General features: G+C 38.3%; 1 protein-coding gene across 1 annotated transcript in view; it reads right to left on the bottom strand.

Moving 5' to 3' along the window:
- Positions 1 to 13507: 13507 nt before the first annotated feature.
- The window catches only part of npdc1b (neural proliferation, differentiation and control, 1b), a 33499-nt gene continuing 28544 nt past the window's right edge, over positions 13508 to 18462 (bottom strand). Inside the window, exons 5-9 of the mRNA XM_042488977.1 lie at positions 18051 to 18117; positions 17398 to 17479; positions 16405 to 16484; positions 16118 to 16217; positions 13508 to 14797 (exon numbers count right to left, since the gene is read on the bottom strand). Of these exons, the coding sequence (XP_042344911.1) occupies positions 14726 to 14797; positions 16118 to 16217; positions 16405 to 16484; positions 17398 to 17479; positions 18051 to 18117 (401 nt within the window). The 3' untranslated portion in view covers positions 13508 to 14725. The remainder of the gene's footprint in view (positions 14798 to 16117; positions 16218 to 16404; positions 16485 to 17397; positions 17480 to 18050; positions 18118 to 18462) is intronic.

The following is an 18462-nucleotide window of genomic DNA, read 5'->3' as shown; positions in this document are numbered from 1 at the left end:
CGCTGCTGTTTACAAAATCTTAAGAAGCTTATCCCGATAGAGGTGTATAATGTACGGCCAAATGGAACAGAAGAAGCTGACGGACAGGGATTGCTTTACCTAACTACGATTGCAAAGTGTATTTTTACCTGACTTTTTCCTCCTGTGGCAAAAAGATTACATCACAGAGAAGCTGTGGAGGAACGACCTTTCCCGTTTTTCCAACCTGGTGGGCGTAGTGCCGTTAGGGGGTTTCATACCGGTGGTTCTTTGGTTTCCACAAGGCAGCCCATGACAAGGGCGAACCAACAGTAAAGCCTATTGTTTGGATCCCATTTGCAGGCTGTTTCCATCTGAGCGAAGAGATTGGGTGGCTCTCCAGGCCCCTTTATGGATATTCCATGTGGTGCTGATGAGGGACCAAGGTGAAGTTCCAGTGGCGATTTTATCACAATTAAAACGAACCCACCCGATTTGGGGGATTAGAGATGGGCTGTGAGCATGATGAGGGGGGGGATGGATTGTCTACCCACAGACAAAAAATCAGGGGCTTGGAGCTGAGTAACCTTTCAAAGATTTTATCTCTCAAAATTTTTTTTAACTGCCCTGTGAGAAGCCACTTGTAAAAATTCAGGCCGTTTTTCAATTGAAGTAGATTTTGCAATCTGTTCGATCTTACGTGCAAGTCTTTGTGCAAAAAGAGCGGGAATGCATTAGGAATTTTTACGGCATGTGGCTTAAAACAAGCAACCAGGGGTGTGTACATAGATTACTGAAACGTTCCCTGCTGCCATTTTTTGTTTCAGTGACATGCTACGCATGAAGTCACCACAAAATAAAAACCTGCATATTTTAACTGACTTTTCTCACAGATGAAACCAGAGAGGCTTGTGAGTCAGATCTTGTGTGCCTTCGGTACAATCATACCCCTTAGACATCATGTATTGAAAACATGGTGAAAAAGTTAGAGTTGAGCCAACAATATAAATAACTTGGTCCCCAAATGCTGTAATAACCTTTTTGTAGAGCAATTTAAAGAATTAGGACATTTACAATGAATTCCCAGCTTTCTAAGATATTTTTAAAAGTCCATCCTGCTTTTTGTAAAAATATTACACTGTTGGCCCCATATCGTTTTGTTACTCAACCTAGACTGCACATTTCACAGCGAGACACAGAACTTACTTTTTTTCTTGAAAACACCAAAATAGGGACTAACAGTGTGCTGTAGATTTCATCAACCCCTTTCTGGTTGAAAACCGAGGGGGGGACAAATAATGTCACCCAAATTCATCAGAAATTAGTTTGGAAAGTTTATTATTTTTAAAAACTAGGGAAAAAATGAAGAAAAAAACCCTTTCTTAAGGATTATTTATTGCGTCTAGTGGAAATCCAGCATTTTAAGACCTTTTCAGGGCTCCTTTTATAAAAAAAAAGTATGCGTTGATATCTGGACTATATTTTCCAAAAGTCTTGATTCATACTAATGGGTATAAAAAACCTAATGAAATTACTTTATTTTTTCAGTTGTAAACATTCTTGATCTTTCAGGCCCATTTTTACTAAAAGTAGCGCAAACTGTTGAATGTTAATTCAAAACATAATATATAATTAAAAATTAAGTTAAAATAAAAAATTGGGGAATTAAAACTGTTTTTTGCAGAAGAGTGTTTTTGTTGTTTACACCCTATCCTCTGCACTTTTTCACTGATATGAAAGGAATAATATCTCTGATCTACCCTTGGGCTTTCGAAGTGGGGGTGATCACGGGGGCCAAAATGGGGTGGTGTGGGGGGGGGGTGGGGGGGGGGGGGGGATTGTGGGCTAACCTCCTTAGGGACGGGGTGGGGGGTGGGGGGGATTTGCTTTAGCCGGGGAGGGCAAAAGGGGGTGGGGGGGGGGTTAAGCTTGTTGGTGTGCGAGATGCGGGAAGATTACAACGGGGGGGGCACGGAAGTAAAAAAGCCTGGGAGGGGATGAATGGCCGCGGGTTGGGGGGGGGGTGGGCCTCTTACAAGGGGGGCCACAAGATATAGCCTTATGAAATTCAACATCGTCAAGGTTTTCTCGGGGCTTGCAACTCCAGCCCCGGGCTTTGAAAATCCTAAGCTGTTGCTTGGACCAGGGGCTCCACCAGTTCAGAAACACTGTTAAAACCTGTCAATCCTGCTTTGGCACCCTGATGGGGATGATTTGCCGGGCGAATCCCAGTTGGGTGGTGGGGGCTTGTGCTGGGCGGTCGTGAGAAGCCTATTCAACAAGTTGCAAGGCTGATAATTCTCACGAACCTAAAGGCAAGCGGGCCCTCTGGACCTAAAGAGAAGTACTGACCGTGGTGATGTCTTCAGACAACCCTTTCCTTTGAAGGATGGGACAATAGAGCAGAAACCTGATAACCACTGCCAAGATTGCTCACTGGAAATCGATTTTTAAGAAGGAGGGATCTCCCATGTCAGGGTTCTGGTTGTCTGGTAATAGCCCCTAATTACTTAAGGGGGGGGGGGGCATAGATTTCTTAGGGGGGGGGGGGGGGGGGGGGGGGGGGAGACTATGGGAAATGGAAACATAGGGGGGGGGGGAAAGTTTGAATACTGGGGGGGGGAGGGAGGGGGGTTTCTTAAGGATTGGAGGGGGGGAGTTGGGATTTTTCGCGCCTGTAAAATCTTGGTGACTCTGGGGGTCAACAAAGTTTAGCCACTGGACAAGATGTTCTTAAGCTCTGCTGTCAAACTGTATATGCTCTTAAATCTTAATTAAATGTGGCAAATGTAAAAGTTTTATGCAGAAGATGTTTTTTTGTTTACACATCGGGCTTCTTTCACTGGATGAACAGAGGAAGAATGGAGTCTCTGATGCTACCCTTCCTCCTTGCGAAGGTGATCCGATTCCATGACAGTGCCTGTTTTGTGAGCCCGAAGCAGCATCTGGCCACAGGAGCCTTCATTACCTCCAGAGATTTTTTTGTCTTTTTTTGGCCCTGGGGGGGCCATACCGGGTTTATCACCCTACATGGTTTTTGTTTCTGAACCACTGACTGCTACAGTGGGGAAAAAACCCCTTTGAGACGGAGTATCTTCTCCAGAGTTACAACCACAGGCGATTTCTCACTGAGCAAGCCTCTTATCTTCTGTGACGTGGTTTGTTTATGAAGCTGACAGAAAATGTCCCACTGCCTTTGCAGCTTGCAGATCTGTGGCCTCAGCACTTACTGTTTTTAAACCCTGTCCGCTCAGTCACACAATAAAAACCTTACTGGAGAATGGCTTACAGACAGAGTCTGTATTCCGGTTTGGAGACCAATTTTAATCCACGAATTATGATTTTCAGGACCTTGAGAGCTGGGTTCAGCTATCTCACCAAGCCTCCGAAGGCCACGCTTTTAACCAAATTATTGGGATTGCTCCGTGAGGTTACGGCAAATGGAACAGGAAGGCTGACTTACCACATGCAAAGTTATTGAAACATCGTAAAGTTACAATTGAAGTAGGAGGAACTTTGGTAAGGCCATGCAGTTTTTCGGAAAAAAGAGAGGATCGCAAACCTACAGATTCAAATCCTCATGGGTTGGTCGGGTTTGCAACTGGAGCAAAACTGTTCTTGTTAAAAAAGGAGAAGTGGGAAAATATGTGTACCCATAGAAAAACCTTATTCCCATTGTTTTAAATCTTTTGTTCCCAAAGAAAGCTTAGCTCTATTACTGCAATTGGCCACTGCACTAGTCGGTAAAACAATACGTGATATGGCATTGTTGCCGCCTTCCATATTTATTTCATACGTTTAGATTTCATTCATGGTCTGTTCAGCTTTTTTTGTCGATTGTGAATTTTGGTGGGTTTTCTGCTCGGTAAAAACGGGGTTTTTGATTGTCATTTTCATTGGCTGAAGTACTTCGTGTTAAACAATGGTTTTCATTACTTGAAATTGCGTTTTTTTCTTGTTTTTTTTTGTCAACCATTCATTATTCTGTGTTTTTTGTTTTTTTTTTTGGAAAGAGATAAAATATTAACAATATACCTTATTTGTAGGAGCATTTTTCCCAAAGAACTTAGACAATGGGCATGAGTGACCATTGCCTGTTTCTTCCTCAAGTTGCAAATTGCACCACACTTTTTCATTGATTTTTTATGCCACACTACGCAACCTAAAGGCCACCTTTTGTAGCAGCATGATACACTGTTGGCCATATCAGTTTTTTACTTCGGTCAGCAACGGAACCTTTCACAGTCATATGACACACCACCAGTGCCCAAAGCCACCTTTTGTGGTTGTATGATATACTGCTGGGCAGCATAAGTTTGTAACTCCTAAAATCTTTCATGGCGGTATGATATGCTGTCCCCCCCCCCCGGGTGGTGTCCAGTTTGGTAATGTGGCTGGACAGCATCTGTCGTGAACATATGATATGCCCCCTGCATGACGTCAGGTTTGAAATGCTGCCGATAACAATGCAATGTAAGGTACATAATAAGGAGCTGGCAAGTTCTCTATAGGGTTAGTAGGGGAGGAGAGGTGGATGTATCCAACAAATCCCGGACTCTCCACACGCAAGTCCTGTTTTCACTTCCCATATGAATGTAAAGCCAAACCATGATGCTTTTTTCTAAAAACCTAAACCACGTGCTTTCTGTTGACGTCCCAGTGTTGGTTGCAGCATCAACAGCCAATGCAAGTGGATACCTAGAGCGTAATATGTAGATCGTGTAAGTCCACTAGCAAAGCAGCCATATGTGACAACTTGGAATGACAATGGGTTCAAGAGACAGTAATCAAAGTATAGAGTCAAAATGTAAAAAAAAAAAAAGAAAAAAAAAAAAAAAGAGCCCTCATATGGGCTCAGCAGGTCTTAAATTGGTGATATGTCTCTATGCTTGTATGCGATTATTTCTGTCTTTGGTGCCAAAACCTTTTTTAAAGTGCTGTATAAATTAAGTAAATGTGAACCTTGAAACCTGAGATATATCTTGGAACTAATCCATGTAATACTTTTTACAACACATTCTCACTTCCACCTCAGTGAATGCAGATGTTTGGTCAGTGGGCTGCATGTCACACTATAAAACTCTTTGTGCCCCTCTAGCATCACTTTTTGATGCTCAGGGACAGCACTCTTTTCACGCATTGTCTTTTCAACATTGACCTCAGTCTTCACAGGAAATGTTCAGTTACTGCTTTTCAATTTTTTTGTGTGTTTTAAAAGGGTTAGTTCAGATTCAGCCCAATCTCACAATGCCACAAACAAGCTACCAATCATGGCAGTGATAGACCACCAGCTCTGTGTTCAGCGAGGTAAAATTTGAGCAGTGCTTCCCAATCAGCGGATCTAGGGACCCCCTGAGGTCCTTGTGGGAGTTCCAGATGGTTCCCAGAAAATTGTGGAATAGTTTAAGTATTTAATTTACTATAGCAGTGAGCCCAATGTGAGTAAGAGTTATAAGAGAGAATATTTTGATTGTAGGTTTTATTTTCTCCACAGTTATCTCTTCAAATTTAGTTGACAACTACAGAATTCTGGTCTAAATAATATAATAACAACAAAAATCTTTTCAGAGGGAGCTACCTGAAGCAATCTGTAACCAAATAAGGGTCAGTGACCTTGTTTGTACCAATTTAGGGGTTCTTGACTTTGAAAAAGGCTGAGAACCACTGGCATGGATAAGTTTTATTATTACTTCAGTTCCCCATCACCAAAATATGTCTGCTGGGGAAGTACTGAGCATAGCACTGGATAAATGAGACTTGGAAGCAATTGTTTTGTAGAGATTATTATTATTGCACCATGCAATCACATTTTTTAGTTGCTTGGGATGTTTGAAAACTCATAAAACCTTTTATCCAAATTCAACAAATAATATTCGTAATTTGGTGGTGCAGTTGGTCTCGGATGTGGCACATCGGCTCTATAGTGCCCCCCTGTTACGTTTAGCCTTTGAGCTAATTTATACTCAAAAACTCACGCAACTTGTATATACGAGTTGTGAAGACTACAATAATGTATAACAATTGGGTTTTTTGCCTGTTTAACCTGTGCCATTGTGACCCCAATGCATGGAAAGCCTCAGTTGGGACAAACATGCTATTCACAACATTGATATTCATGTTCCTCTCATTATTTTAGACATATTTCTCCTTGGGTTTCATTTGCTCGGCAAAGACGGAAGTCGGACATTCTAAATTTTGTATGTTTTCCATGTGTTTAATGCAAACTTTTCCTATATTATAGATATTACAGATATTTTACATACCTCACCATCTTCTCTGAAGGCCTTCAAACAAGGAGCTTATCAGAACATGCAACGCTATAATCAAGGGTGCCGCATATGACATTTTTTATTACTCTGAAACCTGCAATTTGACATGCATGCTCACCTCATGCAACTGATGTTTGAAGATGTGAAAGTAGGAAGGGTTTGAACTTCTTTCTCAGACTCTTTTTCTTCCTTCACACATCTTCACGTGTTATTTGAACAATGGAGAGCAAGAATATGTGTGGTTTCCAGGCATGACTCAACATGTGTGTTCTTATCGCCATATTTGCATGACTCATCATGTTAAGACTGCACAGACAAGCAAAAGACATAAACACTGTTCTTCATATGCCATTTATCTAGATTAAAATGTTGACAATTTGACACAAATTTAATTTATTTTGGTTCTTCAAATCTGGATTTGTTTATATCGTTCTTAAAAGCAAACTTAAGACCTACCTTTACTGTCTGGCTTTTAACTGAATTTTATTTTCTTAGTCTGTTTTATTGATTTAGATATTATCTTATTCTATTTTAGTTGTAGAATTATTGTTTGCCATGTTACTATCTATTTTACTGATTTATCTTTTAGTGTTTTGTCTAATTTGATCATATTTTACAGTTTTATCTGTTAGTGTTTTAGATTCTTATTTTAGCATATTTTACTAAGTTATCTTTTATTGTTTAATTTTTTTGTTTGTTTTCATTTTATTTACTTAACATTTTAACATTACCTCCTTCCTCATTAGGAATTCAGATAGTATTCCCTCAGTTTATTGGTATCTGTTTTTTTGTTGTTGTTTTTTTACTGAGTCCTTTTTTAGGACAAATTTTCTAACCTTGAGCATAGATTGTTGGGGGGTCGAGTATTCTTTTTTTTGTATGTAAGGCACTTTATGTTACATTATTTTTGTATTAAATGTGCTACACAAATAAAGTTTGATTGATTGACTGATTGATTGACTGATTTTCCGGAATTTTGTCTGAGCAACAAGTCCTTAAAGACGCGATGTGTTGGTTTTAGGGGATTATTCAGCAGAAATTGAATATCATTTCATAATTTGCCATAGTGAAAAGTATAGATACAATGAAGAAAAGTAGTCTGGTAAGACCATCCTGATGATGTGAGCTCAACATTCTGTTTCTCTATATCAGTCTGGACTCTATGCCACCCCAAACACTTTCAGTGAGCTAGTATATACCGTATATATACTGTATATATATAAATACCATTTTTATGTGACGTGCACCTCATTGATAATCATCTCCATGGGCAGGTTTCCATCCCAGATTTGTGCAAAACTTAAGCAATACTTTTTCAGTGTCGATAAAACACAGTTGCAAGATTACTGTGTTTTCACTGAGTGATGTTATGCGACTTCTCTGGCTATAACATTCCAAGAAGCATGGTGATGGATGTTCAAAACATTAGCAGTTTTATTTCTAGCACCTCTGCATCATGCCTGAGGGAGCCAGTTCCTACCGACAAGCACATAGCCATAGCATCCTGTGAGCTATAAAAGCAAAAAAGTGTTTCCACTGCAGTTTTACGAAATATGGCTTTTTTGAATCACCTGAAATACCAACTCATGCAAGTGCAAAAACTTTTTTGCAATAAATGGGAGTTTTTTTTCAAAATTGACATATTTCTTTTAGCCTTATTTTATATAAGCAATTTCAATTTGTGCAATCTGAGGGTTAATGGAAACCTGCCTCATGAAACATGTCGGGCTTTGCAGAGTCAAAACATGCCACGTTGACTTGTGTTTCCATCACAATTTTTAAGCTCACACTTAGTTGCACCTGAAATGGATAACTGAGTTCATTGTTTGTTACTCGCAGTATCTAAAACTATGTTAATGTATAACCTGTCATGTATGGTGTAAAGGTAAGTATTTATCATGAAAATATAATTATGATTATTACAACAGAATCTAATAATTAGCATGTTCTTGTCAAAAAAAACATAATTACATCAGAATTTTTTTTTTTCATTTATGATTTAAGAAAGTGATTCATTTCAATCAGCTGAATCTGTCATCTAAGTTAAAGGTCATAGGTTTCGTTCCTGTAAAACCTGTTCATGATGTGACACCGCTGTGGGTGTGGTGAGAAAGAGAAAAGCAGAAGGAGAAAAAGGAACATTTCCAGCCACAGTATGATTCTGCTGTGATACTTGTTACTGAGTCGACATAAAGTTTGTGCAGGTGTTTGGAAAAGTCAAAGCAGCTTTGGTGTATGATGTTATATTAGTACGGAGTTACATCCACAGTGTTATTTTAGGATGCCTTTTAACATAACAATAATACTATAATAATAGTTTTTTATTATATCATTTTTACTGTCTGTTCTTCTGTTGTGTTGTTATGCATTTTTCCACTGATTGCAGATTTGTTTGCAATTTAATCCTTTTCATCCTTTTACTGATTTTATTGCAATTTTGTGACTTTTGATAGCTAGTTGATTGTTTTTGTTGAATTTGTTGCTAATGTATGGAGTCATGACTTGGAAAAAAGGCCTTTTCCTCCTCTTTCCCCTTCAACCCGGAACGCGCTACAGCAGAATCTGAGGCTGGTCTGAAGGACACTGAAAAAAGCATCTTTGGAAACTTCTTCCTGTATTTAGAATTTTTAATCTCCTTCCATTTGACATTTTCACCAAACGTTTCTGTACTGATAAATCTGTCTGTTACTAATTCTTGTTATACTGCATGTTGTCTGAAACAGGTCTCTTTTTAGAATTAGACCTCGTGTCTCAAAGACTTTACCTGTATAAATAAAAGTTGAATATATATATATATATATATATATATAAAATTCACGAGGATACCTGAAAACTCAATATCCTCTCAGTCTGTGGCAGAAGTATACCAATTATTTATTTGAATAATCTTATTAATACTACTTTGAAAAACCTCAAGTCCATCAAAATTGTATTTTTTTTTTTAACTGTATTTGGATTTTGCATATTTATATGACGTTCCAAAAATGTTCTCACACTGCCATAAATACAATTACTGAGAAAAAAAAATATTTTTTTTGTAAAACCAAGGACATATAACCGTAGGATCCTTAAATGTATCTGTGACCCTGGTATATAAGTGAACTCTGTCATTCAAAACTAAGTAGAAAGTACTATTTGGAAATTGTATTAAGCATCAAATGCAGAGGTGCTTCCCGAGTTATATAATATATTACATTGTATTATTGAATTACTGAGAAAAGAATTCAACATTTTGGGAAATACACTTATTTTCTTTTTTTCCAACAGTTTAATAAACTTTTATTGAGCTGTAAACAAGCTCAATCTCCAAAGAGATGTTATGCAGCACTTTAAAAAGGTCAGATTTATTTTACGAGGCTTTGTTGGCAAACGTGAGACTTAGCAACTCTTTATTGATTATGTAATGAGCAATGCAGTAATATCCTCCCAAAAAAACACCACCAACAACAAAACCCCTGATATAATAAACTACAAAATTATTGCAAAAATGAGGAGAGAAGTTCAATTTCTGACTATTTTCACACCTTCCCACATCTGATGCATGAAGTAAAAGTAAGTGTCAAAGTAACAAAAAATGTCATAATCTGCATTTCTTATTCCAGTGTTGTATGCTCTGATAAGCTCATTGTTTGAAGCACACTAAGGCCTTTAGAGAAGATAGTTAGGTATATGAAATAACTTTGTTTACCACTGGAGGTTAATTTTTGTTTTTACTTCAAAATGCAGCTGCTCAGCTTTAAGTGGAACACAAAATAGAGATTTTGAAAGAAATCAAACCAATTTGCTCTGGTTTCAAATGGTTACACAAAACACAGACAATGTAATATTATGTGTGTATATGATCCCACTGAAAGTGTCACATTGGCTGTTCTCCAAAACTTTCCCTTTCACTTTACACAATGCTCTTTATTAGGGCCATCTGACCCCTATCAGCCTGTGTCCAGTATCCAGAACAACATATATATACAGTTATAATGCACGACACTGAAAGGCATCAGTCTGTTTGATTAATACATTTGGAATTTTTTTTTTACATTTTGCAAGATTTTGTAGAAGTAAAACTAACCTGTAGCTGTGTTGTTTCACTGTAGGATTGCAAGTCAGCTGTTTGGCCGTTCATAAAGAGGACGCTGCAGCACAGCATTACCATGTTGTGCCAGCAGATGGACCTTTTCACCACTGTCTCCAGTCCAACAAGCGCTTAGTGGACTATTGAATTGTCCAACCTTTATAAAGCACATTTGAAGGGTCTTGTTAACCTTTTCAAATTTCAAATTGGCTGGATTTCTTTCAAAAACATGGGAAAAAGGCAATGAGCAACTTAACATGAAATGGCCCAAAAAATAACACAAAAATATTAAAAACTATTAACTAAAACAAGCAAAAATAAATTTAGTTTAAAATAATTTATTTAGTTATTTTTTCTGTAACATCATTTTGAATATATACTTATATCAATTATAGTTTTACAGACATTTTCCCTAGCTTTTTTAGCCATATCTAACTATCCCACCCCAACCCACCTAAAGGCTTACAAAGCACTGCATTCATTTATAAGTGAAAAAGGGGTTACCAAATGTTAAAAAAAAAAAAAAAAGCCAAAAACATTAGTCTTACAGCTACAGTTTGTAACATTGTAACAAAAACAAAAGTCATATTTGCTAAAACTGTCACTATATTCACAGAAGTATGAAACTAATAGTCTGTATAAAAAACTCATGCTTCTCCTCTCACTCCTTCTACTTCTACATAGCATTTGCTAAAATCCATCATAGAGGAGGGGAGTCTCTAACACAGCTGGCAGTCATGTCAGTCGCTGCTGATGAACTGCAGTCAAACTATCATGATCAAATATGATCAAAGATTGCATAACTGCATGACTTCTTTCTCACTTCAAATGTTTTGAGAAACATATTTTAATGCACCATATAGCAGTAAGGACAAACACAACCCTGCCACTGGATACTATTACTCTCTATGAACTCTTGTCTAGAAGCTGACATAGCTGAACATATATATTATCTGAGAGTGAGCTGCCAGGCTAAAGTCAAGGATGGCCTACCTGCTGCCTCACTGTCTTGGCCCAGAACCGTCAGCCATCACCGTTCAGCTCACTCTCCCTGATCCAACGCTGTTTCGTTCAAGGACTCTGTTGGCACTTCATTTGTGGATTTTAGGCACATGGACGACAGCTGTAAACGTAACTTCGTGGGGAAAAGAGGGAATTCCCCCATCTGTCCTCCTCACAGCACTCAGAAAACATCTCTTCTCAACTGGGGCTCCACACCTGGACTGAATCTTCTCTCTTAATGACCTCTACCCGCCCTCTTTCAGACTCACACAGGCTCCGCTTTCCAGGTAAACCCAACCCACCGAGTCTGACAGCCATGCAGGACAGCCGAAATATTACAATGAGCTGTGGCACTATCTGTGAAATGAGAAAGTTGGTTCTTACAGTGAATGGTGGTTGCTTTTGGGTGAATTAAAAATATGACAAACATAATATGATTGACCGTGCTTTGTGTAAAAATGTCTGTCTTTTTGTACATTATTATTATGTATTTATTTATTTTTAATTCTTTTTATTGTAAGTATTTTAAATTGTATTATTATTATTATTATCATCATCATCATTATTAAATTAACATTATTTAATTATTTTCATCTATTTATTTTTATTATTATTATCATGTCATAAAAGTCCTATGTCAGGGAATGTTTCTTTTATGTGAAAATGGAAAATAAAAAGTTTTTAAAAAACAATGACACACATATTTCCAAGGCTTTTTTTAAAAAAAATTGTGTTTGGTTGTTATTTTCTTTAAGGGAAAAAATATTCACAAGACACCATGTTTGACTTCAGATTATATAAATATTTATTTCTTTCATTTCAGCTCTGGTATATCCACATGCATGCTAAACATGGTGATATAGAGGTTCTCCTGTAGTGTGTACAACTCATCATATGTAGTCTGAAAACAGTCTGTATCAAAGATAGCTAGCCTAAATGGTTACTTGTTCAAGATTTTCCTTCACAAGACACACGTCCCTCCAACCAGAAACTATCCTTGCTTTTGTTCCACAAGCTCAGTAGGTTTGAATAAAACAGTCTTTACGACACAGTTAAAGATCTCCGGTGTTAATACTCCCTGGTATGTGCTGTAGATATTTCTTTACATGTAGGTGTGTGTGTGTGTGTGTACAGGTTTAACACGCTCGTCCGCTATGGGAGAGCTGAGAGGCTGAGAGAGAGAGAGAGGACGCAGGCCGAAGAGAGAGCAGCTTTCCTGAGAGACGACAGCGAGAGAGAGAGGCCACAGTTCCATCCAGGGTTCCTGCACTGTTTCCCTGCCAAACGCCCGTCACCGGAGCTCAGCAATCATCCTGGACGTTTAATGCAACCTATGATCTATGCAGTGGGGCAATACGACCATCTACAAAATACAGAGAGGCAGCTGTGCACATCCAGTCCTGAAAAGTGTTTAGACCAGCTGAGGAGAGCAGCTTCAGTAAAGGTGAAAGCAGAGAATATCCACAACTCTGAAATCCAGCTTTTCTGCTACAAGTTACGCTCATTCAGCCACAACAGGCCTCAAGAATTGGTATCAGGAAGGTTAAACTTTTGAAAACTTAGCACATTTCTTTCAAAAACATGAGGAGAAGGCAACAAGCTACTTAACCCTTTGAGACCAGAGCAAATTAGGCTTGATTTCATTCTGCACAATATATGTTTGTGGAGATATTTTTGAGCTTTGGACGTAGCCTTCAGTCTTTATGCTAAGCTAAGCTAAGCTAAGCTAATCACCTTCGGGCTTGAAAAGTTAGTGGATTTTTCCTCCCTTAATCTTTTTTTTTTTTCTATTTATTCACAGACAATGTTGTGGCAATAAAATATGTTCCCTTTCCTTGAAATATATCAAAATATATGTTAACATTGTCTATGTATCAATTTTTGTGATTTCTATGAAACAGATTTGTTTTAACGCAATGATCTAAAAAATTAGCCAGAAATTACAGGAAAAAATAAGTTACAGGAAAATATCCTGAAAATTAGCAAAAAAGAAAAGTAAAAAAACAACCGAAAATTAGAAATTTATCAATATTTAAATATATAATTATTAATAAATATGCAGTTCTCTTTACATTTTCCTAATTTTTTCAAAATGTATTTTTCACAATTTTTTTTTGTATTTTTCTATCTCTCTTTTAGGACATTTTTCATCTTACTTTTACTTATTTCTTTTGGGGTCATTTTTGCCAAGATGCACCTAGCTTCTTTTCCATATTTTTGAAAGAAATCAAACCAATTTGTTCAGCTTTTAAAGGTTTAAATGCTTGTGAAAGGCGTCTGAATGCTGCACCAGAAAACAGATGTCGATCCAGATTTCAAAGGGTTAATAAACATTCAGGAGCTATGTTACAGTGTGCGGATACTCTCAGCTTTCCCCTTGATCTACAAAACTATTACATCAATTCAGTTAAAAACTTGACTGCACAATAACAAATGGAACGGGTCAAACGTGTGTTCACGTCTTTCCTTTCCTGTCCTCTCCACACGTGTAGGAACCCTGTAAATATAGTCAACGATAAGGAAACAAACAACAGTTCAAGATTGGACACGGCACTCAGCAACCTAAAGGAACATGTGCACGGACACACTGAGTGAGAGGTAAGATCTCTTCCCTGTACACGTTAGCAGCTATTTACACGTCACAGAACCATGGGGACAAGCCATGTCAGTGAGACAGCATCTATAATATATATCTATATATACAAGATGGGCTCGCTCTGTTTCAGAGGTCTACGTAAAGAAGTTTCAAATTCCTTTGAAATCATTGTGTATCAGCAAGTTTGCACAAGAAACTTGGCGGAACTTGTAAATGCATATCGACTGTCAGGTTTCGAAACACAGCGCCATCAATTCATGCATAGAAGAACTAGACTGAGAACACAATGGCTACATAACATACTGAGAAAGAGCACAGGGTGGTCATGAAATATTAAAATCACATTTTTAAAAAAAGAAAAATGCTGAAGTAAAACCAAAGCCTGCAGGGAGAGTTATGGATATTCATAGAGATCTATCAATCAATAAACTGATAGAAATACTTAGTTGTAGCTGTTCGGCACTCTTTTCAATTAACGCAGGATATTATTTCTATATATGTGTCTGCTACCTGTCGAGAGAAACTCTTTTTTTTAAACAAAAATAGAAAAATAATAGTGATGACACTAAAAAAAAGAAAAGAAAAAGGAAATGTCTGTAGAATGGGAGGCATTGGTCCCAGATTCAGTCCTACTTCACACTAGAAACCAGCACTGTGACGTCCTTTGAAAAGTCCATAAACACCTCACTCCTCCTCCTCTTCATCCTCCACCTTACACTTGCTATCATGTCCTTTCAAAGGGTTGGACTGAGCGCAGCAGTGTGTGTAAACTCAACTTTTTGTACACTCAAACGCTGCATTCGGAGGTGTGAAGCATCTTAAAGTCCGAGTTCACTTGTGGAACCTTTGGAGGTAAAGGGTGGAGTCGTCAAACAGCGGGTTCTTCACCTCCATTTCCCCTGTCTGAGAACGGACAGAGACAGAGCGACACGGTTCGTCATCAGAGGTGAAACGTTCTTGCTGCCGTGGTTTTGATTATGTTCAAGCTTTGTTTGCACACGGGAATGAGATTTAGTGGATCTGTTGTTCATGTTCAGCGGAAAGATTCATGCTGTAGAGCACAGATGCTCAACTTGCTTTGCTTGGGGGGCCAGAATTCCAGGGCCAGTCCCAGCTGCAACATTCATGTTTCTGGGATTCTGTGACATTTCTCTGATTTTAGGTAATTTCTCAGATTTTAAGGCGAATTATAGGATTTTATGACATTTCTGGGATTTTGGGACATTTCTCAGATTTTCGGTGATTTCTCTGATTTTATGACCTTCCTCGGATGTAGGTCATTTTTGGGACTTTAAGGCATTTTGTAGGATTACATGAATTTCTGGGATTTTAGGACATATCTCCAGATTTTAGGTAATTTAGGGCTTCTTAGATGTTAGGAAATGTGGGGGATTTCCTGCTGGAAGAAACAAGTCTGGCTGGGTCTCGTTGCCTAACTCTGTTGAGACTTGGGATGAATGTTGCTCTAGAATCTGGCCAAATAAACAGACCTGATTCCAGCTGCGGAATCTGCCGTCACTGAGCAAAAGACATTCTGGCCCGGCATCGGCCCAGACTGCTAGCTAGAAGAAATTAGTGGCCAATTTTAGTTGCCTTATGTGGCTGAGACCAAATAAAACTGGTCTGATTCTAGCAGCAGAAATTGCCATCACTGGGAACATTGCTGTTTATTATTTTTATTTTTTTTTCATTTCTAAAATGAAAAAAAAAGGTCAAAAGACACTAAAATGCCCAGGAGAGCTGAGGGAAACTGCAGAGTTTGTGATTATATCTGTCACTATGAGCAACACATTTCACATTAGTCATTTGAGCCCTATATATAATACAAAAACATATAATTAATTTAACCCTTTGAAACCTGAGAAAATTTGCTTGATTTCTTTCTGGACATTGTCCCCTTGTTTAATGATAAAATTCTAATAATTCTCTCCCACTTGATTTTGTCACCTTTTAATAACTTCTTGCACTTTGCAGACATTTGCCAACTTGAGAGAAGATTTCAAAGGATTAAACGCTTGTGAAAGATGTGTGAACACATGAAAACGGATGCCGATTCAGGTTTAAAAGGGTTAATGCAGCCTCACATTTAATGATTATTGTGACTTCAGATCAGTGAAGTTATTTGCCATCATTTGATTCCTGAGTTCTGAGTAAGGGCTTCTTAAAAAAAACAATGACTCAGCATTCAATAAAAGTTAAGTTAATGTTGCAGAGTTTACTCACAGGTGCCAGTCCAGGACACTCATACACTGTGAAATCTCCGTCCTCGTTCTCCTCATCCGTTGATGCTCCTGAGTCAGGAACTTTAGGCTCGTCCCTGTGTCTGCAGAGGTCACACACACACACACACACACACACACACACACACACGGGTCATAAAATATTCAGAGAGGACGATAACAAAGATTCGACAAGGCAAAGACGGCATTTGGGGATGAGAGACATGGGGCACGAGACAGACACACATGCCCAGGAGAGGTGGGGGCGTCTGTGCTCTGAGGGTGACTCACTTCTCCAGGGAGAGCATCTGCTGCTTCTGGTGCTGGTAGTGGTACATCTGGGCACTGTGGGCCAGCTTCTTGTCCCCAGGCTGCAACACAGAGGGGCAGAGGGGACATGAGACAGTCTGTGGTATTTGTCCACATCTTGTCACATTGGCATTCACTTCACAACTTGTGACCCTGCTGCACGTGTTCATGTTCTGAGACTGCTGAGAGGACGGCTCTGTTTGTCCTTTGGGGGTGCTGGACACATACCACCAGCCTGCTGTTAACAGCTGGTGCCACCCAGAAAGAGTCTAACATTAACCCCCCAAAAACACTCAATTAACACACACACACATATACATATTTATATACAGTACTGTGCGAACTTCTTAGGCCACTTTGAACTTTATTTTAGCAAGGTTATAATGACCATACATATTTATTTCTCAGTAGTCTCTTTACTAAAATACAACCAGTATACAGTATTAAAAAATGCAAATATTTCAGAATAAAATAACCTCATTAGACTTAAGTTGCAAATATTTACTGTGACCTCCATTTCCACTTAGTATGTCTTGAACTCTCTTAGAAAGGCAATATGAGATTTACAATACTAATTCTCTGGTGTATTTACACCAAGTAGCATTCAAGACATGTCCAAAGCTCATTATTGATTGTTTGAGCTACCTTTTGTTATGATTGTATGATTCCATGTTTCACACTGAATATTGACTTCAGTCACAAGAAACCATTTTGTTTTTTGCTGTTTAAAAACATTGTACATGTTCTCTGTATACTTTGTATCTTCATAAAAAATCTATGGTGGTCTAAGATTTTTTGCACAGCACTATATATATATATATATATATATATATATATATATATATATATATATATATATATATATATATATATATATATATATATATACACACACACACACACACACAAAAAAAAACAAGAAATGGGACTGCAAAGTTTTTTTTCTTTGTAACACTATAAAGATTTTCTACTCACCAAATTGTTGAAGGCTTGAGCAGTCATCATTCTGTATGCAGGATAGTCCACCTTCTCAGTCAGACGCACACCTTTTTGCAACCTGTAAAAAAAAACAAACAGGTGAACTCATCAGCAAAGAAAGATGTATACAGTACTTCATTTCTGATACTTTTTGTTATTTTAGTCTTAATTTTGAAAAGCGCATTTTGCATGCAGAGTGGTATGAGTATTTGACACCGCACAAAAAATAATAATAAAAATCCATGCTGCTATTAATCATTGACATATCTCAGGCTGTGATCATTAAAAAATGTACTAAGCATGTAGTATATTGAAAATTATTCTTTTTCTGTGTTTTTTTGTCATCTACAAACATAGAATAGAATATATCTTTATTGTCCACTAGGGTGGAAATTTGTCTGTGGCCCACCAAACACAAAAGACAGCACAATAAACTGCAAACAATCAGTTAGTAAAAACGGAGCACATTGTGGCATCATGAAAATTTTAAAATTAAAAAAATGAATGAGTATTTGATATTTATGGTTAGGACTGATGTTGGTCAAAAAATTAACTTAATGTAAGTAGAAAATCATTTCAATGTATAATATTTTACACTCTGAGTCAGAGTCTAATGCAGCATTCTAGAAAGGGAGGCAGAAATATCATACCTAATCCAAAAGGCCCCTGCTATGATCAAAGCCAGCGAGCCCGCCGCGATGAAGACGCTGCTCATGACTGAGAAGACAAACACACACAGGGAGAGGAAGAGAGGACGCCGTGAGGATCTGTAGGCCACAGAGGAAGACATGATGGCTGACTGAGAGCTCTGGAGCTGTGTTTGAAGCAGAGTGCAGAGCTCAGAGAGGAGCTGCTGTATATATACCCGAGTGCCACCAGTTTGGCCCTGCAGCATCAACAGTGGAAGCAGCATTGATAACAGTAATTCGGCGAGGCAGAACTAACTGACAGAAACATACCAGTCCTGTTCTGTGCAGACCCTGTGGTTAATCCGAGGTCAGTCTCGAGATTTCAGAGCATGCAGCGACAGAGGGTGTCATTTTACTAAACTGATCTTACGTT

The sequence above is a fragment of the Plectropomus leopardus genome, chromosome 6 (genome assembly GCF_008729295.1).
Source record: "Plectropomus leopardus isolate mb chromosome 6, YSFRI_Pleo_2.0, whole genome shotgun sequence".
NCBI lineage: Eukaryota > Metazoa > Chordata > Actinopteri > Perciformes > Serranidae > Plectropomus > Plectropomus leopardus.
Note: the sequence above shows the minus strand (reverse complement) of the source record. Positions and strands in the feature narration are given on the sequence as shown.